This window comes from Gymnogyps californianus, chromosome 17, assembly GCF_018139145.2.
Source record: "Gymnogyps californianus isolate 813 chromosome 17, ASM1813914v2, whole genome shotgun sequence".
Lineage (NCBI taxonomy): Eukaryota > Metazoa > Chordata > Aves > Accipitriformes > Cathartidae > Gymnogyps > Gymnogyps californianus.
Genome location: NC_059487.1, coordinates 8,647,558 through 8,673,454, shown reverse-complemented (window position 1 = coordinate 8,673,454; position 25,897 = coordinate 8,647,558). Strand labels below are relative to the sequence as shown.

Sequence of the window (25,897 nt, the reverse complement as noted above, 5' to 3'; positions counted from 1 at the left end):
AGCACCACAGCACATTTCACTATACTTTCCCCATCTTGTTCAGACACCAACAGGAGATTAAGAAAGAGAAGATATACCCCAAAATCTTCAAGTACGTACTAGGTAAGATCACATGAAGAGGTGTTCATGACATCAGTCATTCAAGCACATTGCAATGTTGCATAGATTTGCATGTCAACATTTCCAGAAGGGAAACTAATGTTCCATTTAAAGGCCTTCAGATTCAACAGAAAGGCTCCCAGGGAACTTTCCAGCAGGCCTTAATTTGATCACACTATTTTATTACACCATAAACTCTGGAGTAGCTCAGACTAAGAGATAATGATATACTGTCATTTTAACAGTTCTGTTCCTACGGGAAGCAGCAATTGCCAAGATCTTATCATGGGCTACAGAAGTGCACAGTAATCCATCTACTGAGGCAGTCACACTAAGGAAAGCAATTCACAAGTATGTAAAGACTTAAATAAAAAAGTAATTTTAGCTTAAGAGCTTACAAAAAAAGAATGTTTCCTCTTAAAGCTAGCACTGAAAAAAATGATGACACTGCTGTAAAAGGTGGAAGAGTAAAAAAAAAAAAAGTTACCATAAAGTCAAGTGAAAGCTGCTGTTTTCTGAGATGTCATTACAGGCTGATTTCAGAATGGAAATGCTCCTACAATTATATGAGCTGGCAAAGACCTGTACAGAAGACCACAAGAAAAACAGGTAGTACTAACGGATCCACAATGAACAGCTACTTTACACAAATGGGAAAAGGTCTTCAGATTCAGTGTGTAAGGGAGCAAATTGACTCATTGAGAAGCAGTGAGCTGACTCCTCAACAAAAGAACCTTGCTAAGATATAAAGCATACATAGATCAACTGTTCATTCAACCCACTTTGACAAGGAAGGACAAGGATTTCTTATCCTATATTAAACTCTACATCAGGATATTTGGACAGGGACAAGAAATGAGGATGTAACTAGCAGGTAACAAGAAGATCATCTAAAGATCAGATAAATGAACAGAAAATTGCATCACATAACATTAATCTTAACAACAAGCTGCAGAATTTTAGCCAGATAAATTAAATAAATCTAGATTTTAATACCCTTTTAAAACATTTTATCTAGTCTCTCAGTGTTGCTTTCAAGTAAAATATGGTAGTATTGATTTGGTTATTAATCTCCCTCAAAAAAAAGCCAGTCAGCTGGTATACCGAGCTTCTTCCTGAGGTCAAGTAGCATGGAGAGAGAGAAAGGGACAGGCTTGTTTAAAGTTCAACAACACTATTACGCGAGTTTAAAAAAAAAAAAAAAATAAAAAAAAATCACACACTTGCAACATGGTTTTCCTAGAAAGCCCCTTGCTAATTCAGCACTACATGGGCAATCTGGAACAGGTTGTAGCAACGCAGCGTAAGCAGTGTTTCTGACACCAGTCAGCTGGTTGTAGACACGGAAATAACCCCCCAGGAGAATGTAAACTGGGCATGATTGTGTTATTAAATCATATCGGCACGTGGGAAAGTGTACTAATTCTTTCTGAGCCCATGTTTATTGCAGCTAGCAAATATTATAGATTGTTTCTCACCACTGACTAGTTTCAACATGCCTAACTGTAGAAATTTAAGAATTATGAAAGTAAATCCTGCAGTACTTTATTGTACCCACTTCATCATGGTAGCTAACCAAACACTGTAAATGCTCAATTAAACACTTGTATCCGAATGGTTCTTACAACTTGGGTATGTACTTCCAGAAGGGAGAAAGCCATAGACTTGTATCATTTCCAAATTTTAACAGTGTATTTATTTTGCATGTTGTCAAAAAGAAGACATTGCTGTAGAATAAATCACTGCAATTCTGCAGAACTCAGCTGTTCAGATTCTCGTATTGCTTCAACGTCATTATCTGCAATGAGTAAAAACTGATTTTTTAATTCTGAGGGTTGCAGCAGAGCCAGGGTGATCAAAGATCTAAACTCTAATATTAGGTTAAAGAATTACATGAGACTTCTCAAATTTCAGTAAGTTCAAAATACAGTTTGTCCTTGAAATTTATGACCCATAACAGAAGAAGTTCAGAGTAGCTGGCAGGAACACTCTACTTCTGCTGTTTTGTAGCCATGTACTCACTGCCAAAACAGGAAACAACTGAGTGGAGGGTCAGTATAAGAAAACAACTGAAGTTCCCTTCTTCTTCACGTCCATCTCTATTTTTCCTCTCAGATATTCAATCTGCTCCAGAAGTGCATCTTAGACATTACTGGAAGGATAGAGACTTTTGAGAAGATGAAATGGCTTTTTCTTGACAGCTGTTGTGCAAAAGAAAAGCTTTGCTATCTGTATCATCAAACAAAGTCAGTGCCAGGAAATAAACCACAGTCTCATTAAAGTGTCAAGAGGTTCTAACTCAGTTACTCTTCTCCTATAAGAAAAATAATCACGGAGATGAGATCCAGATCTTGAATTGCCCAAACATTAGAGGTCTCCAGATAGAGAGTTTTCGTTTAACCTCATCTCAAATAGACTGGTGCATCTGACAGCCCAGATATCTACATAACTCCTAAAGGAATTTAGGCTGTGTAGCAAATCCAGACCTTAATTTGTTTACAGTATGGGTTTTGTATGAGTTTAAAAATGTGTAATTCCTGGCCTGCAGAGTATTCCAGGCTTCGTAAACTGACAACTGTGGTTATAAACAGAGTCCTCCTTTCCTAGGTACATAGTATTTTCATTCTGACATCTCTCAAGCCACCTAACAGCATTATAGCTTTTACAGAGCTACCACCACAAAAACAAAAAACAAACACCCCCCTCCCCCCCCAACCCCAAACCCATACACAAAAAACAAGGTAAACACCACGTGTGTAGACTTTGTAGGCTTCAGGGAGGGTGGGGAGGGGAAGAAAGACAGACATAAAAACTGTAAGTACTAGAAGGTGAGGGAGGGATGAGAAAAGCTTCTTCTCACACCTTTTCACAGCAAAACCAGATCACTGTGCTGTATAACCAAGATATTTTCTAGAGTTTAGACAAGCTGCAAATTGGAAACAACAGGACAAGAGATGCCCTTGGAACCACTGCAGATAGTTTACAGTTTCTCAAGGGGATCTCTGACTTCATGAAATAGGAACCATGGAATGACTTTTTATTTATACTCACTCAGAATCCTCTACTATCTTTCAGAGATACTACATACAGTGTTAATAACCTCAGTTAACATTAAGAATGCAAGACTGTACTATTGCCCTAAATTCCTGCATAATCCATTATCATCATTTAATCTTAAGATAAATGAGCTCATTTGATTAAAAATAAATAAATTAGATAATCAAATGCAAGACTTGCTTTCGAGTGCCCCTTTTTCAGCAAGGTTTACAAAGTGATACAGTGAGTTTCAAGCTATCTGCATCAACATCACTCCTTGCTCACTGTTTCATCATTAGTATAGGCACATTGTTCACTTTCATGGTCATTAGTCACTAATATTTTAAAGTTCTACTGCTTTTTTAAGAAGCTGGGTTTGTTCTCGGTTTGGGGTTTTATTTTTTGTTTTTTTAAATCATCAAGCAGCTACATATTTCCCCTCAATTCCCTCAAAATTATGCAAATATTTTCAAACACATGCTAGACTTTCAAGTATTTAAATTCATTTACACGGGTCTCGGAAAGCAGCTCAGGTTAGTATACCAATCTAAACATCGATGTATTAACATCCATTGATGTACACTGAACATTGAAGTTCAGTATTAGAAGTTCAATGTATAAATCCAGAAAGCCTGACTCATTTATAAAGCTCAGTGTTCTGCACAGAAAAAAAATTAAAATCCAGTCTTTTTAAAAGGTTCGAGATAATCTTTTGTTTAAACAATTTCAAGGATTGTGCTAGAACGAGGGCAGAAGACTTCACATGAAAGCTAATTAGCCTGGTTTGCGCAGTTAATACCACCAGTAACAGCTGGCACTCATGTATGAATTTCCAACTTTTTTCTAAAATTTAGTATCTGGCTTATAGAAACAATTTCTCTTGTAAAAATCCACAATAAAACTGAGATTAAAAACTTCCTAGTAGCTGTCTAACAGCAGCCAATTGACACTATATCTCTCAGTAACCAGAGTCCTATTTACTAAAAGATAGTGAAAGGCAATGCCGTGTTGACATGGTTTAATCTGTAACAGTTTCATCCAAAAACCCTTTGGTAGAAGGATGAAGTATTCTTTACGTAACGGGCACTTGATCAAGCTATGAAAACCCACTTCATCTTTAGTTACAATCAGCAAACTAAAATCTAGATTTTGCTCTGAATTTAACCAGGTAATTTGATGGATGAAATCCCTAAATCTTAACAGAAGAGAATCAAAGAGACAGAAGGAATAAAATGAAGTATTATCCTTTAAGTTTTTCACTCTGTTTCAGGACCTATCATCAGGTAGTGGTTCTTTACCTGTCATGACTGACATATGGATAGCCTATTCTTGGAGCCCTGAAAACCGGTTATTCTACCAGGCAGTGGCTACTTTATCTTCAGAAGATCAAGAAAAGGTACCGAAACAGAGGTAGGAAAACAGTGAGAATTCTTGTTCTAGATAAGCAGAAACCAGTTGTAAACTTCATCACCATTACAGGAATTACACAGAATCATTCTTACTTAGATTTAAATCTCACCTTTAAAAAAAAAAAAAAAAAAAAACCAACCTTCAAGAATAAGAAAAAAGGCTTTATTACTTTCAGTCATTTCAAGCAATGTCTGAAAAAAAAAAAAAAAAATCACTCATGCTTTGTTAATATCAGAAGTTTCACTTTGGGCAGAAATCAATATGCAGAAAGTGAATCAGTCCAGCCCGACTTCCTGTAAATTGATTTCAGCACACTGAAACAAGCACATTTAAAATCTTGAAGCAGAAGAATGTTCCTGTAAACGAACACAGGCACGTAGTTCATTTAATAACTTACCATCTTCTCCCTTCACACAGAAGGCCTGTGTGATTTGATCTATACAGGTACAGGGCATCAGAGCGTGTGCTCTGGTGCAGGGACAAAAACTTGATAATAATTATACTCCTAATTCCTGTCAGCTGTATGACAACAGTAGTAATCAATGAAAATCATTACCAGACCCTGTCTGAAGTTGTCTTTTCCCCCCTCCTCCAGGTGTCCACTCTGACAAACTGCCTCCTTCATTTTGGTAAATACAACAAAAAGTCACCTGTTGGTTTATGGGTTGTAGGTTTGTTTGTTTGTTGGGGTGGGTTGAGTGTTTTTAAATCATGTCTTTCCTAATGAAACTACAGTTGCTAGCTTCTTGTCATGTATTTAAGACTTACTCACATGTTTAAAGAAAAAAAATATATATAAGAGATCCTTTAACTGAACTATTGTTTCAGAATTTAAACTTGGCCTGGCATCTGAATTGACAACAATGAAATATTTGGGATCCAACTGGCATTCTGCAATCAGACCCGCTTCCATCACTACCACCACCTGGGTGCCCTCATCAGGCAACAGATTCGAGGTCTTGTCAGTTAAAAGCTGAACAGATCTCTCCAGATTTTTTTTTCCTTATCTCCCATTTTTGACCCCAATGTGTATGTCTGCTCCAAGACTTTTGGTTCTGAACACATCCTGCTCTTCTATTTACTTGGGCATGCTGGCATACTGCCCACTAAAAAGGATTTAAATTTTCAGAATATCTGGCATTTTTATTACTACCGTTAACAAGGAATTTGAGAGGCTCCTAAGATACTAGGTATTGTGCCAATATAGAAGGACAATACAATCTTCTGCCTAAAGAGAGACTCCAGGCAGTTGTTTAGTATTGTATCTACTGTCACTGTTTAAGGCCCCCTAAATCAGTTGGGGAGACTATTAACATGCTCATCTAATGAACTGTAACAGAACTACTACAATTACCAAAGGACCCAGAGCACCCAAACACAGAACAAGTTCTGTGGTCTTGATGAGTAATATCACATTTGCCAAGTTTGAAAGCAAGCAGCCCTGCATATTTGAGGAGCTAAAGTTTGAGTCTTCCTACTAAGCCTCGATTAAGTTTTTCAAAAAGAGACTTCATTTTAGATTAAAACATATACTTCACATTCACTGAACTACAAACGAAACTTGTCTGTGGTATTTGTGTTCTTTCACCTTTTCCTGGAAAGTATGTTGACTAAAAGCCAAACAAACAGCACAGCACTTTAGCTGCTTAATAGACAAACACGGCAGTCATTTCGCACAGAACAAATATTTTAAAGAAACAAAATAAGATTACAAATGTTAGATTTTTTTTAAAAGAAATGCCAACATTTGTGCATTTGTCTTATCAGCAGTTTAAACTTACACAACTGCAGAACTACCACAGCATTATTTTTAATCCTTTTGTAGATGACATCAGTTAAACACATCTAGATTACTAACTGGTATCTTAAAAATATTGGTCACATTAACAGAAGACTAGTCAAGTCCAGTATTCCCTACCTGCAGCGATATATGCTCATCAATAACATGCAGAACTTCTTAAAATAACAGACTGTCAAAAAGGGCAGCCTACAATTCCCAAGTGACCTTAATTTTGTCAAGGTCATTTTCAAATTAAGATACCATATGTGAGATAGAGATATAATTGTCTAGCACACACCACAACTAGAAGTTACCAGAGAAAAACTAAGTCAGCATTAGAACAACATTTTAGCAAGCCACCACTCTAAGTTTAAAAGATGCAGTTCCACCACAAGGTACGTTTCCACAACATGGCCCATACCAGAAGCTCATACAGTCACTTTCCTGATGTGTTCATGAAATTATCCATGAAAGCATAACACAAATCAGAGCTTCCAAACAAAGGGTGATTCCCCAGACATTCCAATTGGTATGATATATGTATAATGTTCCCTCCCCCAGGGAAAGGCAATTTTGCTGTGAAGCCAGAGCAGAGAAGTTGACAGCACAGAGTATGAGCCCACAACTAAACTGGAGGCCTGTCCTGGGAAAGGATCTTAAGGAAAATGACAAGGCATTTATAAAGCAGTCCCAAAACACCAAACACAAATAAGCTGGGAACACCACCTCACCAACTAATTAGCTTTCCCTTTTCTCCCTAATTGAAACTAATTAGGTAGCATCCATGAAGCATCAAAGATTTCAGTTAGGAGTAAGGCCATGAAGTGGTCCTAAGGGACAGGTAAAGTATCTACAAAATACACAAGACCTTAGCAACACTTGTGATGTGGGTAAAATTGCCATCTACTACAAAGTCATCATCATCTCTCCTAAATCCATCATTTTGCCTATCCAGTAGAGATAAAAAATTTATTTGCCAAGCTTTGGGGTATTTCATAGTTCTAATCCTCAAGGCAATCCTAACAAGTCAGAGAAAGAAAAGTTGTTTTCTTAAACAGTCTCCTAGTGGTAAAGTCTTTTTTTTTTTTCTCCAGAGAGTTTGATTTTATACCCATACATTTAGCACCAAGACAATTCCCTGGAAGGTATCTGATTCCCTGAATAAGATCACAAGGATTTTTAACCCCAGATTCGGCAAATAGGAACATGCTTTTTACAGTTTTCAGCTTGTTCTGCAGCACTACTTTCTGTTACAGATGGATGATGAGGTTCAAATAGAAAAAAACCACACATCTCTCTCTCTCATGGTGCCATATCTACATTAAAGTGATGGTCATCCAGTTACTAGTAATGAAGACCAAAGACAGTTTACAAATACTACTTGAAAACAGGAAATGAGATGACCTCAGAAATTTTGGTGAGTGCTCAAAATGAATACTAAAAACTAGGTAGAATGAGAGATGGCTACACAGAGACAATTTCATCAAAAGCAAAAAATTCACCAAGGTCAGGGAAGTCTTGCAGCACTACATGTGCCTGAAAACAGAAAATCTGAGTTTTTAAAGAGCTCCAGAGTTCTTCTCATATTTACTTATCAAGCTCTTTACAAATTCAACAACTTGACTTGGCACCTTACAATACCTCCTAGAAACCACAGTCAATGCAATGAGTAATAGGGAAAGCAGGAGACTTTGTACACTCCGAGATCTATTATCAATTCATTTTTGTTATGCAGTTAACATGACACTAGAATTTGCATGCAAAGGGAAAAGATAAGCTGTATGTAAGAATACGCACACACATAATCCTTTGGAAGTTCGTAAGAGACTTACGAAGCTACAAAAATATCCTTCTAGGACTTACAAAGGAAAATATCATACATTTTTTCACATCACTGCTATTGTCCTTTGGATGCCCTAATGTCAAATTTGTCATTGTTGCTGGCATTACATTCCAAAATAAACATTTATGTCAACTTGGACTGTTAAAACATTACAGGGTTTCAATGAGAAAGAGACAGGCCTTTATGCTAGACCAGTGATTTTGATCGACCCTATCTCTTCCGAATAGCCAGTTGTGTCCTCCCTCAAAAGTAGTGCAAATGCACCAGTTAAAGAAGTCACCCATTGAAGACAGTCAGAAGACACCTCTTGGTTGCTATTATGGATGATACTTGTGTTCTCCAAGCAGATTAGTTTTCATCTGCAATGCTCAAACTCATTAGGTTTCTAACTTAGGAGTCAATGTTTCTCACTACCATTTTAGGAATCCAACCACTTCGCTGTAATGCTCTTGGGTTGACAGCTGTGTTGGAACAACTATATATTTCTCATTTCAGAAGGGAGGCTATTTCTCTGAGCAATTTTTTTTAGGCTCTTGTAGGAATGCTTTTGTCTTCCCTGGTCCCTAGAGGCAAGGGAAGAAAGTTTTAGATTAGCTCCCCTACCCCATCATTAGCACTATAGAAAAAAGAATTGTCATTGGAAGTGGACATCATTCAGAGCCATAGGAGCCAGGCCTGGAAATCATGCATTTCCTTTACGTTTTTGGTGAGAAAGTCTTTCTAAATACAAAAGCACTTCCAGATTAATTGTCAATGGCCTATCTTCCATGATGACACAAAACCAGAAACAAAAGGATTATTACTTAGGAATCAGAACTTCTGGAGTTTTCCTAGTTTTTGTTTTCTTGATTTCAGTTGGTCTGAAAGTCTCTTACCATCATGAAAAACAGAAGTGAAAACAGGATTTTATGAAAACAGGATTAATTTGCAAGCATCATTTTCTACACCCAGCACTGACTAAGACTAAACTCAGATCTTATCTACCTAATTTAGAAGAGTAAGCAAGCTATTGGTGTTAACAGAAGCAAATAGGAATGAAAGATTTTATAAGACTTAATTCTTATCTCAAGTTAAACTAGTTATATATGCCTTTAGAAAGTACAGTCAAAGCAGTTTTAGACACCAGCTTGCCATATGTTATGTTAAAATTAGACTGATTTTTTTTTTAAAGCAGCAAATTTATGCATGAAGTATGTCTATTCAGTGTACACAGATTTTGAGGAATGCTTTTGCTCATCCAGTAATCTTTGCAGAAAGTACCAAATAAAGCTTATTAGAAAAAAGAAACAAGTTCAGAATGTAGTTTTGAAGTCAATCTTGACAATATCTCATAGAACCATAAACACTTTACACAAAGTAAGCTCCACCAGCATTGTTTTCCAAATTTTTATTAGTGCAGTTATTTCATAGTCTGCAGAAGTACAGTTAACTGCAATGATTTTTAGATTTCAGGATAGAATTTATAGTAATTTTTACAGGATCTGTACAATGATCATATCTCAAGGATCAACAGAAAAGCATTTTGAATGCAAACAACAGCATGCAAGAAATTCTTGTATAATGGAGAAAGGCAACTTTCTTGGAAGGCAAGAAAAGGGGCAATATGTATGCTAGACAGACTATATGTAAATAACTTACAGAAAACAACAATTACTTCATTCCAGGGCTCATACCTCTTCCTCTGAGGAAGCCTTCAGTTTGAACTCATACAAGTCATAGACATGATTTTAGTGTAACACAGCCCACGTGCCACCTGAAGTGTTCCGTTGTGTCTGTATATTCACACTGTTCAATTTAAAAAGTAACGGACTGGTTGCACTAAAAATGTTTATTGAACCTGGTTTGTCAGTGTGATAAATACACATTAATACAATTTTTAAAAGTAATAACATGGGTACCATTGAGAACTAGAGACATTATAAGCTGGCTAAAAATAGTAATTTGAATTCCTAGCTTAGTCAGCTTGGCAGAAACAGCTGTGTTCACTGTAACCTCTAATTAGTTTGCATATTATAAGAGTTCCAAAGGTTATTTCCCTCTCAGAAAGCTACTAAATTAGCCTTCACAGCACAATACTGTTACCATATCAAATGCAACAGCAACAGATTATTCAGACTTTAGAGACTTACCACTATTTTTTCTGTAATGTTTCATTTATAAAGGCATACATTCTTATTTGATAAGGTAAAGGCAATCTCCTCTCTATCTGGAGCATTCAGAAGAGCCTGTCTTGAAAGGAAAAGAAAAGGTCCAGTTCATAGCTGCTTGCTTATGAACATGTACTCCTTGTTTAAAGAGCTCTGAACTCTAGTTTCAGTAATCAATGCACAAAAGCGTTCATGTAGCTCCTGTATCTATTCAGCAGCAAAAGCATGGAACAGATAGACTAGAACACACTTCTCAAAGACAACACACCAGAACTGCCATGAAGGTTTTTTGTGAGCCCTCTGTGTTTTAGAAATAGTGACCTGGAAGTTGGTATTTTGGAGCCATTTTTGTTCAGATGATGGAAGAAATTCACTAGAAATCAAAGGTATTTTTTTAGCCAAACTGTACATTTAATACTATATCTTGGCCACACAGCCCAAGTTTCTGCTACATAATCTTCTGAATACATTACAATACATAGGTGAGACTTTAAAAATGCTGACTGTCCCACCAACAGTCAAAATATTGCTGAATTCACATGGCAGAAGCAGTGGCAAGCCAAGGTTGAACATGCTTGAATATGAATTAACAGTCAGATTTTAAAATTAAAACATAGGTGGCTCTACATGTACCAGATTCTTACTCTGCAGAAACAGGTATATCAGTAATGAAGAATGAAAGATGAGGAGCAACATGCATTATCACAGTGCATTTAAAATTGGCATTCACAAAATAAGTCATATTTAAGCCATCATGTTTTTGGTTTATATGTATTATGTCAGTTATTTTATTAGTATCTTTATAAACAGGAAAAGTAAGAGAGTAATTTCTTGAAATATACTTCTACTGGCGAAAGCATATTTTTAAATCTACTTTTTCTAGACACAACTATGAAAAACTACCGTAACATAAAAATCTGTGTTAAACCTTTAAAAGAACAAGCAAAGCAACACCAGTAAGTGTTTAATATGAAAAAGGACTCATTTCTAACACAAGTAAACTCTGTTCATTACCTTGAAACACTGAGCAACTGCAGTCAAGAGTTTAAAGCAACTTTTTTCTCTCATGGCTAAGGGATGTCACTCTGCATAAATTATTTCATTATGTTGGGTACTCCAATAATCTAAAAGCTAAATAAAACTTTCTAATATATTTGCAAATGTTAAGGGAATAAAGTCACATCATGACTACGATGTGGCACACACACTGACATGGTCTGTATTTTTGTATTTAGAATACTATGGGACAGGCAACAGCCATATTTCCAACTTTCTACTAATTCCATCAAAATTCTCAAAGTTCGGAGCTCGTATGTAGAGGAAGTATTAAAACACACAAGAAAGGAAGTGGCAGGAATTGTTAAATAGGAAGTTGTGAACTCTGCATTACCTACTTAAAAAAAAGAAAAAAGAAAAAAAGATATCTACATCTTATTTAGTGGTAAACTTCATTTCCTTGAAGATGTTTGTACCATACGTTGTTTTACTGGCTTTCTTGAGATGTAATTTTTAAGTTAAAAGTGTGAAGGGGATTACTAGATTTATTTAGTATCAAGAAACCCTGTTCATTCAAAATGATGAACCATATGTTACAACAGGTACCAGCTCCATAATGTAAGTGGGTTTCCCTCCTGCATTCTGTTTCTTCCCTACAAAATTAGGGTATAATACAAAATCCCAGCAAGTTCTAATCTATGGCATAAGAATGCTTCACTCTGTTGGCCATTAGTAAGAGCACAGGCAATGGAACTAAAGATTCATTCTGCCAAAGCATACTCATTACACTATTACCGAAAGCTTTTTACCATTTCTAACATAATGAGATTCAAGTTTAAAGGATTGCACAAACCATGGTCATGCCTCTGCGTGCAGAGAAAGGCCAAACTCAAGCTTTGCTCCTACAACAGAACCAGCAAATAGTCATGCTTTTAGTAGTTATGTTTTTCAGCATACTGCCCAAATCTGTATTTGGGAACTTTAAGTAGCAGTAACTGCTTAACTACCATTCCCAGAAAGAAGTCACAAGTATCCTCCCTTAAGCTAATTTCAAGAAAGACTTTTGGACTGAAATTTGAAGAAACACACTGGATTACAAATTCACATGAACAGCTTGTTTCAGTTGGGATCTGTTTAACATGGCTGTTGCTGTTACAATCACAGATGCCCACTTCACTGTACTTATAATATTCAAATTTGGAAAGGAAAATTTTAGTAATGATTAAAAGCATACTGAATTCATTGAATGGTGCAACCTACAGGTTGCCAAGCTACTGCAATGCACACAAAAACCTGCTGAGAACAAACAGTACTGCTGAAAACCGATGTTAGATAAAGCAGAATTAGGATACTCCTGTTTTTTCACATGACTTTCTAATATGTGTTTAAGAACCCAATCTAAGCTAAGCTAGTTCAATACTAAAGCTTACAGCGTTCTAAACCTGAGATGATCAGCTCACGATCTATGGACCAAAGACAGTTTCGGCGATAAGTCAAACACCGACACCATCTCCCCAAACACCTATGCCATCTCCACAAACACAAGCCTACACATTTGTTTATGACTATATGACTGTCAGGTCATGTAAGGGCTTAACAGGCCACGTGACAAATGCACAAGCATGTTGGTTGATGACGGGGACAGAACAGACTGTCCAGCATTCACGTGGCTCCAGGACAGAATGGCTGGGCACCTCTGTTCTACACCAAGGTTTAACAGAAGTTGCACTTAAAGCTGAATGTTTACGCAACTACTTCCAGAGTAGTAAACTGTTCTAAGAAAAAAAGAGAAAAATCAATACTTTTTTGGAAAGAGAAACTTAACCCTTAAATGCTGACAGCTGAGATGTAATGTTTACTGAACCAACATCCAGAGAAGTTAAGCTACTTAGATCTGAGGTATGTTTCTGAGCTCTTTGCTTTACTAGCTGCTCTTCACACACCAATAATAATGCATATTAAGTCTTTAGTCACAGTGGATATCGATACTGCATTTTACTTATCATAAGCATAGTTTCTAGTGTGTGTTAGCATACAGTTCTCACATAGCAAAGGTGAATAAAAATATGTCTTCAGAAAAGACAATGCGTAAGAAAATCTACCTATGGCCAACAAGCCTGAGAAATTCCTGTGGAAAGACAGAACCCCTCCCTTAACCCAAAAGTAGCCATACCTTAAATGCTAAAATTTATTCTGTATTTTATTATTTCTCCAAGTTGCAAAGCAATACTTTAAGACACTGACAGAACCAATCCTGTGTTACTAGAGATTGTTTTAACTGTCATTGCAGTGAGAGCGAGCTTTCACCTCCAGCTGCGCAGGTCATCTTCTCCCCATCTGAAAGCAACTGAGAGTTTAAAAAACAAATGTCAGTGTTAAACAGGCACATCACATAACCAAGATAAGCTTTCACAGACATCCTAACACAGGACAGATTAGCACTCTGCACTCCAGTACATGAAAAAGACTGCAAAACTCAACAAGCTAGGCCTTCAAAGGACTATTTAATCCTCCCCATGCTAATGAAACAGATTTGTGAGTGAAAGTAAGTTGCATGGATCAGATGAGATAAACAGTTTTGCCACTTCATGCATCTACTAATACTGCTAGTTTAAAATAATTCACTCTGAGAACACCAATTGATTTAGCAAAGTCAAGTAACCAACCTAACTTCTGCCTCTATAATGACAGCATCCTCTCTGGAAATGCACGACTCCTATTACTTCCTGTACTCCTCTTCTACAGCCCAGACACAGTGCTGTACCTAACGTACCACACCCCACGGCCCCACTACGCTCTTGCTCATCATGTTCCACTTCCTGTTAGCCGGAGCCAGTTATCAGTCTTGACTAAACATGCTTCAGAATTTGGTGGCTATCTCAAACCCTCATTTGCAGCATTAGCACATATCTGGAACACTTACAGAAAAAAAAAAAGTATAAGATGCAGTAACTTCCAAAGATCTTTAAAAAACCCTTCAACGCTATCACATCCCTTTGCATTCCCCTGCCCCGGAAAAGACCGTTACACTGAAGGCTTCTGAGCACTGATCCACAAATAAAGGTTATCAACTATTAGAATCACACACCAGTGCCTCCTTTTACATAAAGAGTGCTGAGAGCAAAGCATTTTTACTAGAAGATTGGATTATTTTTCTCTAAGTATTCCAAGATAGAATTTTGCATGTAGAGAGACAGTTTTATATGGAGAACACATTGTTAGCAAATACTTTAGTACAAGAAAACCCTAAAGACATAGACATTATTACACGAACACAATAAAGGTTTGAGTGCTTGCTCCTAACTAGGTAGCAATATTAACTTATTTGGCTACTCTTAAAAAGACAATAAGCACCTAACAGTTTTACCACCCAAAATCCCCACTTCATGTGGCAGAGAACTTAGCAGACACAACAGCAAATAAGGAATTTCCTGCTGTCAGTCAGTCACAGAAAAGTAGCCTGTACACTGGACTATAAAAAGCAATCAAGTAAAGCCTAGCATAACGGACTCACTCCTAACGGAGGTTCTGAATGGTAACCTTTACACAAATTATAAACAAGAAATCAATGACAAATAAGGCATAAGTCAGTAGTTTCCATGAAGTCTTTCTGCTCTGCCTGCTTCTTGACAAGCTTTAAAAAGACGTGTAAGATTAGACCTCTCCACTAATGCTCTCGTCGGCTAATAAATCCAGTAGCTTAGCAGCTGTAAAGATTTTACATATTTTCAACCTCCTGTTCCAGTCTTTCACTGCTACTGAAAACAAGACGAGTCTGATGGACACAGAACAAGCTCCAGAACCTGGGGGTACCCCCTGAAAACGGCCCTATTCCTGAGCCTGCCTCCAGAGAGGACAGCTGACTGCCTCAGGGTATTGAACCTCAGGCTGCTCAGACCCTCCCTTTCCCCAAGCCGAAACTACCCATCCTCACCACCCACCTCTGCCTCTGCTTGCCTCTAACAACCAGAGCCAGGAATGCCACACGCTCTTTCATAGTTTAGCTGTCTGTTAATACGTGTCAGTTATCGGAGTGATTATTGTAGAAGAACTGAAAGCAATTGCTATCTAAAGGGAAATTATTAATGAGCCATCTATGTAATATTGCTCACCGGCAAATCAAACAACGAACTCCCCCAACTCAATATTGCATTTTTCAGTACACTACCAATTCAACCACAGCTAATGTCGTAATATGCAAGGATAAAAAGGATGGGTTTGTTGGTTCACAACACATGCTGTCCTTCACATATTTACTATACTAGTTTTGAAACAGTACAAGGGCAGATGTGCTCTGGTCATGAAACACTTCAGGCCAATTCTCAGAAGATATCAATACTGGGAATGAAAACATTGTACAAGTTGAAACAAGATTCTTGTTCATGTTATCCTACAGACGCTGCCGGGCACTGTGCAGTTCTAGGTAGCAACTACGATTTAATGTGGAAATTCTCCGCTGTCAGAAGTTTAAGAAACAAGTGACAATGTTGCTTTCCAATTTAATTAAACTGTAAAGGAAATAAACAAAAACATCTTCTAGAGTTGAGTAGCTGTCTACTCCCCCATCCTTTGCTGGTTCAAACTCTCCCCATTTTTCTTCCGTTTCTGAAAATATTCAGAAAATTTCTAAAACGTGTGTATATGTATTTTGGCTGTTTAATAAGCTATGTAGTATTTTTCCAGCTCTTGCTCCAATGACCTACCTTCTCCTTCTTTCCAAAAGGAGTTCCTCTTACTAAAACCTCTTGCTGGTGTCAGAGTTCTGTTTTTCCAGTAGCCTCCACCTTTAGTCATTTACGCCAGCGCAACACAGAGCAAGGACGTACAATTCTACACAAGGATGGCATTTAGTCCTACTTCAAGCAGCCGCAATGAGTGTACAGAAGACAGTGGAAAAAACAAGCCCTACACAGTATAATGGAATCGAGATCTTCTGAATTAGTATGGGTTATTTTTCCTGTCAGAAAAAGGAAGTATACTCTTCCTTAGTCGAAAATGCATTTTTAAAATAGATTTCACATTTTACTTCCTGTGATCACATTAAAAGGTCACACTGTTTATGCTACTGTAACCTGTTACTGTGGGATTGGAAACGATATAAACAAGCAATTCTCATTCAAATGTGCACAAGGGAAGAAGGTTATGAGAACATTCCTCTATGTGTAGACCACTTGTTCTTGTTCCAAATAAATATAAAGAATCTGAGAAACAGAGTGTCTTTTGTAGAATGGCTCACAGCATGAAGTACTTGATGAAGCAAGCACTTCACAGAAGAAGCATAAATTCTGGGAACTTGAGATACAAGAAAAAGCACCTGAAAGATCACAAATAGAACAGCTACTTTAAGTTCACAATACTGCTATTTAGTAGCATTTTTAACAAGCAATTATTTTAGTCCAAAAAGTATAGCGAGCTTTCTTCCCAGTTTCCTCTCTGCCTGCAGCGAGATCTGCATAGCTCCACGCTCGCCACTGGTACAGTATGGAAGTTTTTCTATAATTGCATATACTGGCACAATGCAAAACTTGCTTCATTGTTGCTTTATTTCCTATTTCTACTGATGTAGAAACTGTTTTAACCTTCTTGTAAGTACAGGAAAAAGACTGCACCACACGATTCAAATCTGATTCAACAATCTCTTAACAGTTGGTGAGACAAGTAAATCTTCCTCGTCATTGATCTCTTCACTCTCAGTGCTGAAGGTGACTTTCTGCCCCTTGAACGACGTGCTCCCAAAGCATCCACAACAACCAAGAGCTGAGACAACTATAGGACTACTTAACAGCCTGGATCCTAACACAGAAGGAAACAAGATGTCCTATATACAAAGTAGAAATCCAGTTTCAGTCCCTAACAATGGAAACAGGCCTCTGAAACAGGCCTTTAATGTATCAGTATGCTACTTAATTGAATCCAGTATGAGATTAATGCTGGATTCAGCAGAAAGGCGTTTTTTATCTCTCTACTTTCTTTCATGAAAGATATGCCTACCTAGGAAGCAGGACTGTCCAAATATTTTTTTCATTCGAGAGGTTAACAAATCAGCAACTAAATAAGGTACATGTTCAATATCAGTGATACCAAAAAAATTATGCTTAAAAGTATAGTATAATTTATCATGCCAACAAGGACAGGTAGGAGGCAGCAAGAGGGTATACGTTAAAAACAAAAGCCACCAGAAAAAAAAAAAAAATATAACACACACACACACAATTTGGGAGGAACCACATCTGACTTAGTGTTGATGATAAACATTTTGCGTTGAAAAATATAGAGACTCTAGCTACAACAGATAAAACCACAGATGTCTCAAGTAAGATGGCTGTATTTATGTTGCTTCCACAAGTAGTTGCCCTTTACCAACTCGTTACTTCACTACTTATGAATGCAAAACCAATAACTTATGGAAATAAAGTGTTTATCAGTCCATATTATAGGATAAAGTACTGTGCAAGGTGAAAGCATATGGAAACAGAACGTACAGAATGAGAAATAAGAAAAAAAATGAATTAAAAACTTTTCCTAAAGTTTCACATTATGCTAGCTCATTTTCCTTCCCAACAAGGACATCAGATTTTTCATTGCTATCCTATGAACCTTTTTTCTTAAATGTAGAAAGCACAAACCCAATTTGAAAGTAGATCAGCTATCACTATTAGCAGAATCACATGAATTTCCAAGAATCACTTCTATCACTTTTTCTTAGTATAATATGACAGGCAAGCTGTTGAATCTTAGCTGTGTTTTGCGTGGGTGAGAGAAAAAGCGCATCTAAATTCACAGGGTTTGGTAGAAAATGAATTGGCATTTGTACTACATGATCTACAAAGTGAACACACAAAGGCATTTTGATGCTGTATCATAGTGCCTCTCCCAGCCAAACCAGCAAGGGCATGTCTACTGGCACTAGAAAGATAAACAAAAAAATGTTTCTTGTGCAAATCAACATGAAACAAGTTGACCAACGACTGAAAAAAAAAAAAAAAAAGTTTCTCAATGGTAAGTGCTGTAAACATCAACGCTTACAGATTGGATCAAGTTTATATTATTAATTATGAACATTGCAGTGAATCTGTTTCTACATTTTCATGAACTTGCTTCTTTTAGGAAAAAATGCACACATTGTTCACTAGGGCTGCTTTCTTCTGACAGTGATGCTGTACACACTTTTACAGAGGTGCAGATACAAACATTCTAGTCTAATAGTCCTATTCTAGTCTAATATTTTAACTGATAGCACTTCAGATCAGCACTGAAGAAGATACAAAACCTTAGGCAATCCTCTAACGTTTGTCTTGTATCTCAGTTATACTAACGTTTTTCCAAATCAGTATTACAGAAATAAGCAGAATTAAGTAAACTTTAATATGAAATCCTACACTCAGGAACATTCTAACTAACCACTCCAGCTAAGGGGTTGGGGGGTTTTTTGTTTGTTTTGTTAATTTGTTAGGTTTATGGCACAATATTCAATTTTCAAGTATTTATCAATTTTTTGTTAATAAGCCTCCTGATCAAGTCACATTTTGAAAAACTTTCACTCTGTGCAGAGAACTTATTCCTTCCACTGCTGGACAACAGGCCTCTGTTTTAAAAGAGGAGAACAAAATTGCAAGAAAGACTATGGTCACAGGAGAAAATCCTCCTATGATGTTGAATTGCCTGAAGCATTACAGGAGCTCAGCTTTTTGTCACACAGTGCTAACCTAATTTGCAGGTACTTAAAAAAACCCCAAACACACAAACCCCAAAACCCTACCAGAAAACTACTTAATATATTATTAGTAACAGAATACTGATACTGTATGCATGTTTTTGGTTCCTTCCCTTCCGTGTTACGAGGCATGAAAGTAATTTTGTATTTAAAAAAAAAAAAAAGCTCTCTAACACTTTACTGAATATAAATCTCATTTTGCATATGGGGAGACTGAAGAAAAAACTAGTTTATTTGACTATGGGAAAACAAATTCAGTGGCATTATCTGGTGATTGAAACAACCCACTCAATTCTCACATTCACTGGAGTACAAGCGATAGCATGACTTCAAGATTTACCCCTTTTTACAGATCTTTTTTTTGTTTGTAAACTCTTTCCTCCTCCATTTTCTTTTAATTAAAAGATGTCCACTTTGAATCACACATGAATTCTGAATTTTAAGGAATCAGTTAGTATCCTCAGATATTTAATGAGGCTAAATTCACAATCCAAATAGATTATGTCATGTTAGTGACACTGATCTAAAACCTGACAATACATATGTTTACAAGAAAGTAGCAGTGATATTTCAGCGTAAACCACAGCTAAGAAAGTCTCAGCTAAAGAGAACCCTTGGAGAAAGTCCATTTGCAAAGTGAGTATTACAAGAGAAGATTTCATTTTAATGTTCAGTTAACTATAGGATGAACTGCTAATTCAAACCTACCCAGAATATTTAGAAAGTTATTTTAGTTTCAAAAATACTTGGTCTACCACTACCACATTTTATTCTCTACTTACAAGGGCTATTTCTATTTGAATTTAACATCATTTGGCATACGGCCAACACTGCATTCTCCTTAACTGTCAGTTTCCTTCTATGTATGTACCCTTACAGCAGACGGAGAAAGAAAGAGGAAAAAGTAACATGTTGAAGAACACACTAAAACCGTAAAAACCTTCCGAAGGTGCTCAGAAGCAGGTGTAGTACTGTCTGCACGTTGTAGGATTTCTAGATTTTTAGCAAACGATATCCCCTTAACAGTAAGCTGTAACGGGCTCCATTTTTCAATGTTCTACTTACAGCAATGCTATCACAGAAGATTTGGATTCAAGTACTTAGATTTCAAACTCTGAAAAACAAGCAAAACTAAGCAGCTCAGTAGCTCTATATAATGGGACTTGCACAATCTCACATTTGCCATCAGTAGACACAATTGGTCTTGATCTGAAAAAGTACAACTAACCAATGCAGCAGAGTGCCCTGAAACATTCTCAATAGCACAAAACATACTATCACTTGCAATTGAAAGTAAACTCTGATTTTCACGGAGAGGATATTGACTTTGCAAGCCACAGAGACTTAGGTACTTCATCATTGTTAGCCTCTCCCACACTTGTATCAAGATTCAGTGGCTGTATAGCACTCGGAAACATGGAATATCTTTAGCTGTATTGAAGGAAAAAAAGAGACTCCCTGCAACTATCACTTCTAAACTAGCTTTCCATAACCAGAGCCAATTAAGCTAAACCTCGAATGAATCAACATAGCATGAATTAAGAAGTGGCAAGGCATGCATGCAGAGACCTGCATTTTCCAGCAGCAAGAACCGGCAGAATAAAGCACAAAGATGCATTTATAATAAGTCATGCTCATGCCACAATTCATCTGCTGCAAAGAAGTTTAATTTTTTTCAGGACCAGAGCAAAAGAGTAACTCAAATGCTTATAGACTGCAGCAGCACAAAGTCTGAACTCTTACTGCAGCTTATAAACCGAAAACACTAGTAGAACTTCCTGTTCATTTACTTTAAATACACAACCACACTATTGTAAGTCTACAGGGTCAACCATTTCACAGTTTACTTTCAACATTAAAATCTATCTACATATTCTACAAATATTTTTCCAGAGACAGTGAATACATGAAAAACTTCCCATGCCTTTTCTCTCTTGACAGGGAGATAACCAAAATGTCCACGATAGCTTTCTATCTTCCTCCCATAATCTGCATAAAGCTTATTGACTTTCATTATTTGTAGTATTTTAGTTTAGCTTAGAGAGGTTTGGAAAAAAAAGTAACATTCACGTTAATATTACTTTAAAATACCCTCAAAAATTAATAAAGAAATGGAGAACAGTTGTGTGTCTCTTACAGGCCTCAAATCAAACTGTAACTACACTTCAGCTTTCCAGAGCACACAGAGCAGTATAGTTAGTTCTGTTTTCAGTATGCTCGCTTCCAAACATATTTGAAAATCTAGACTATACCCAGTTCTTTCTTATTTTATATTCTACTGACTATAAAAATTAGAACAGTGTGCATTTTAGTTTAATTTTGCTACCTTCACACGGAAAACTTTGTATGAGCTGTCCTCACAGATGTTTCTGTAAAACCAAGTGTCAGCTCTGCCCCCATCCATATTGTATGGGATCCCTAGTTGAACGGTAGATCAGTAAATGATTCAGAGGTATCTTTACTGTTACTGATAAGCACATCAAAGTTAATATCATTAGTCAACATACTAAAGTCAACATATCTAGTTTATGTAAACACAAGAAGCAACTCTACCTGTATTTGAGGGTTGTGTTTTTAAGATAATATCTCATTCTATCACCATGTGTAAGAAGTTAGAAACTAAAATACCTTCTAAAATTCTGAAAGACTTCTGCATATAAAATTACAATGAAAATGTGATATTCACTGTGAGAAAATGAAAATTCAGTGTTCCTTTGATATTCTGGACAGATATCTGTATTTTTTTCTCCCCTGCTCTAATAGCAAGCCTAAACTGTGCTTTTCTTAGCTTTGGGCTATTGCTTTTTTGTTGTGACATCTCCAGAGTGAATGCTTTTCATTCCTATTGATACTTCTAATGGTATTTATGCAAGGTGTGTATCATTCACTTACCCTTAAGCATTTGTTTTCTGTTGCATACCTTTACCATAGTTATCACATTGAAAAGCTCACACTTAATCTGCTGTCCATTTTCCTTTAACTTACTGTTTTATGGAAGAGGAGTTTAATTTGAACAGGCATTTCTTATGTTTAGATCAGGTCTTATTTTATTAGTTATCTTCTAAGTATGTTTATAATACAAGCAATGACCAGAACCAGACCAGTCCTTTTTATCTATTGGGTCTCTGAACAACATTTACAGAATCTCATGGCTCATAGTTCTTGTAGCAAGTAAATCTAGATTATAGTAAGGGACAATATTGGGTATTTAAAAAAACAAAAACAAAACCAACAAAAACCAACAAAACACGGAGAACTTCATCAGTGTTCACCCTGTTTTGACCAGCTGTAGCAGAGAATAGTTCCACTATACATGCAGAGCCCAAGACATGATTGTCACAAAATCACCTACACAAGGTCTTCATTTTGAAATGTTTTTGTCTCCATCCTGTGATTATTTACGCTTAAAAAAAAAAAACCAAACTAAATTTTATTCTTTCACAACTGTACTATTATCATAGCTGAACATAGCTTCCCTTTGTCCAAAAAAAAAAAAGAAGCTTGGACACTTTTAACCCTTCAAAGTCACGTGGCACCCAGACAAGCCTCCTTAAAGCCATCCTTCCAATTAGCTTCACCTCCCTGTAGTGTTCATAATTCCTCCCCTAGATGCCATGCAGTTCTGTATCTCTAGATAATAGATCTAGCCAAGAAACAAGAGGAAGTGACTGTTAGTAAATTGCATTATGCTTCACTCGGAATACTGGTGGATGTTTTTGGATTTTAGCAGTTACAATCATAATACCTAGATCCTAGAAGCCTGTGGTACAATTAACTTGGAGGAAGACCTTTTTCTGCACCAATAACATACATTATTCTACTTACTCCATTCTTCAGGCAAAATTTGGTATTTGTAGGAAAACTGCATTGTTAATGTCACAGCCCAGACATCAAAAGCATGGATTACAGTGAAGTACATTGTTCTTCCAGATGTACATGATCTGCGAAGATGTCATTTTCAACAGCTGATATTTAAAAGCAGGATGCAGTTGAGAAACTGAGTTACATGACATAGATGCACATACTTACTAATCAATCTTAGGAAAAAAAAGCCAAACCTCAAGCAAAAAACCCACGTCTTGTGCTTGTCAATAGTTGGATGCAAATCAAAGAATCACTTTAGTCTTTTTTTTTTGTTTGAGTTGAATTTTAGCCCTCAATCAAACCTTGCGCTGTGCCACAGTCTGAGCAGGCTACTGAGTCACATCATTCAAAGAAAGTAGGACAAAAATATCACTGAATGCTGATCCCACATTGAAAATATGCCACAGTCCCTCATTCTCCTTATACATTTCACTTCTGTAATTAAATTGTACCCGTAGAAATATACCACCTCCGTTACAGAGCTATATTACTCAAAATCATTTCCTGAGCACTAAGCCTGCAACATACCAAATCGTCAAGAACAGTTTAGCAAAAACATAACGTCATATATGCACATGACTCTGAACTGATACAGTTAGCAAGCACTAAAACTCTGCAGGAAATTAAATACTCTAACAAAAAATAGACCTTCTGAAAAGCACACTCAAAATGCTTATTCTCTAATTGCCAAACAACTGGAGATGTTCATCCTGCAAGCTACTACTTTTAAAACTTGCCTGCTGCGATTCTGAAACTGGAGTTCATTTATTTCACTCTTATAAAACTCCACTCCTTGTTTTAAATGTCTATTGCCAGAGAAATTCATAGTGAAAGGGAAGCAAAGCCCAACTTCTATGTTGCAAATATGAACTTAAAACTCATTAGTTTATGCAATACACCGGCTTAAACATTCAAATGGATTTTACAGTAATGCTGCCTGATCTGACTGAACACATCCACCCAACCATTCATGTACTTCATCTTCTCTTAAACTTCATTTTGGATAAATGCACAAAGAACTTTTTAAAGAGAAAAAGCCCTCATTTCTGTTGCTTGTATGTGTGAAGCTGGATCCAGTCTGCAAATATTCTTACAAGCATTCACGTTTGCCACACAGGTTTTTAGAACGTCACAAAAAATCTAAATGCAGTAAAGGAAATAATAAAAAATAGTACCAGATAATTGCACAAGTATTACTAACAAGCTGTTTTCAGGCTCTGTTCTATTATTAAAGTGACTGAAAAGCTCGGCGCATGCAATGCTGCCCATCACTGTTTTTCTGTAAAACAAAAAAGAAACCAATACAATACTTAGATTTACTCCCTCGAGGGTAGGAAGGGGGCAGTTTTAAAAGGCTACGGAGAATTTATGTCCACGCTTAGCTCCAAGCGGAACCTGGAGCGAGAACAAGAGCGCGGCTGAGGGATCTCGCAGAGGGAACTCCTTCCAGGCTCGCTCCGCAGAGCGGGGGTGCTGCCCCGCTCCTGCCCCGGCCAGACCCGCACCGGCACGGGCGCGCAGCAGGAGGCCCCCGCCCCGCCGCGCCGCGGAGCGGAGCGCGCTGCGCCGCGGGGTCCCCGTGGCACAGCCGTGCCGCCGCGAGGGGTGGCGGCGTCCGGCACTCCCCGCCCACGCGAGCCCTGGGGAAAAGGAGGTGAGAGGGGCTTTGCTGCGCGGGGTGGGGGGGACGGACAGAGCGGGGCCTGCCTCTGCCCCGGGCGAAAGGGGAAGGAGGGCACGGCGGAGCGGCGAGCCAGCCCGCAGCGTGTTGCGGGAGGGAAGCGGGGAAGGGAGAAGGGAAAGCTCTCCGACCCAGGGAGAGGGGAGGCGGAGGGCAGCGCTCCCCGCAGCCGGGTCACACACACAGCCGCGGGGGTGGTGGGGGCAGAACCAGGCGGCAGCAGCGAGAGGGTGAGCGACGGAGCGCTGCCCCCCTCAGCGCCGGGGCTGGGGGCAGAGCCGGGCCGGGCGGCTGCCCCTCACCTGGTAGATGGCGGCCCAGCTGGCGGCCTGGTCGAGCCGGTGGAACTCCTTCTCGATCTCCATGGTGGGGGCGCCGCGCCAGGCCTGGCCCCCCAGCGCCGCTCCCGCCCGCCGCTCCGGCAGCTCCGGCTCCAGCTGCTCCCGAGGCCGCGGCTGCCTGCTCTGCATGTCACCCCTCCCTTCTCCCCGCCGGAACTACGCAGCCCGCCCCGGCGACGCGACGTCCGGGGCGGCCCGCAGCCGCGGGAGCCCGCGGGGCGGCGGGAGAGGGGGCGCGCGGCGCCAACGGTCTGTAACGGTCGCGGCGGGCGCGAGCGCCCTGTGGAGGGGCTGTGGGGGCCGCCGCCCGCCTGTGTCAGGCAAGGGAGGCAGCGCCTTCCTCCCGCCGGGGGCGCGGGGAGCTGCTGCCCCCTCGGCCCCGTGAGGCGGCAGTCCGGCAGAGAGCTGCTCTCGGCGGCAAACGGGGCGGGCTCGGGTGCCTCCTTCCCCTCAGCACCCGCGCCGCCAGCCCGGCCGTCCCGCCCGGGGCCGCACTGACAGGTAGGGCGGCCCCGGCGGGGCTGAGGGGCCGCAGGTTGGAGGTGGCAGCGGGGAGTCCCGGCCTGTGCTCGGCAGCGGGATCTGGCTGGGGAAACAGGAGACGGAGCCATTGGTTGTTGCTCTTCGGGCCCCAGGCTGGCGTCTTCTGGTTTCTGAGCTGTGAGGAAGGGCTTGAATCAGGTTTTCAAGCTCTTCATCTGCGGCAAGAGGGTCAGAAATTTTTAAAAATTCTCATGCGGCCGTTTGATTGCAGAGGAAGGGCTGTAAGAAAAGCGGCGGTCTGGCAGCAGGTGCCTGATCTGGCAGCACAGAGTACTTGGAAGTATGTGTATGTGCTCACTTCAGAGATGGGCAAGACATTCTCTCTCGCTGTAGTCAGAAGATGGAGAGTTTATTTTTCGCTCTTACACAGTCTGCAGAATGAAATTTATTTCTGTCAGTTGTCCCATACCCTTTGATTTAAAGGAATATGTGACGTGACAAGC

At 38.8% G+C, this 25,897-nt stretch overlaps 1 protein-coding gene across 2 annotated transcripts in view; it reads right to left on the bottom strand.

The window, feature by feature from the left end:
- Window positions 1-24,942, bottom strand: part of PTPN1 (protein tyrosine phosphatase non-receptor type 1) — a 42,670-nt gene extending 17,728 nt beyond the window's left edge. Inside the window, exons 1-2 of one of the 2 annotated variants that reach the window (XM_050907279.1) lie at window positions 13,485-13,545; window positions 10,298-10,397 (exon numbers count right to left, since the gene is read on the bottom strand). Coding sequence is in view for 1 of the 2 variants with exons in the window: in XM_050907278.1 (XP_050763235.1) it covers window positions 24,873-24,935 (63 nt within the window). In the remaining variant the exon portion in view is untranslated. Of the gene's footprint in view, window positions 1-10,297; window positions 10,398-13,484; window positions 13,546-24,872 lie in introns of those variants that run through there. The other variant, XM_050907278.1, reaches the window with a different exon arrangement.
- Window positions 24,943-25,897: the final 955 nt, after the last annotated feature.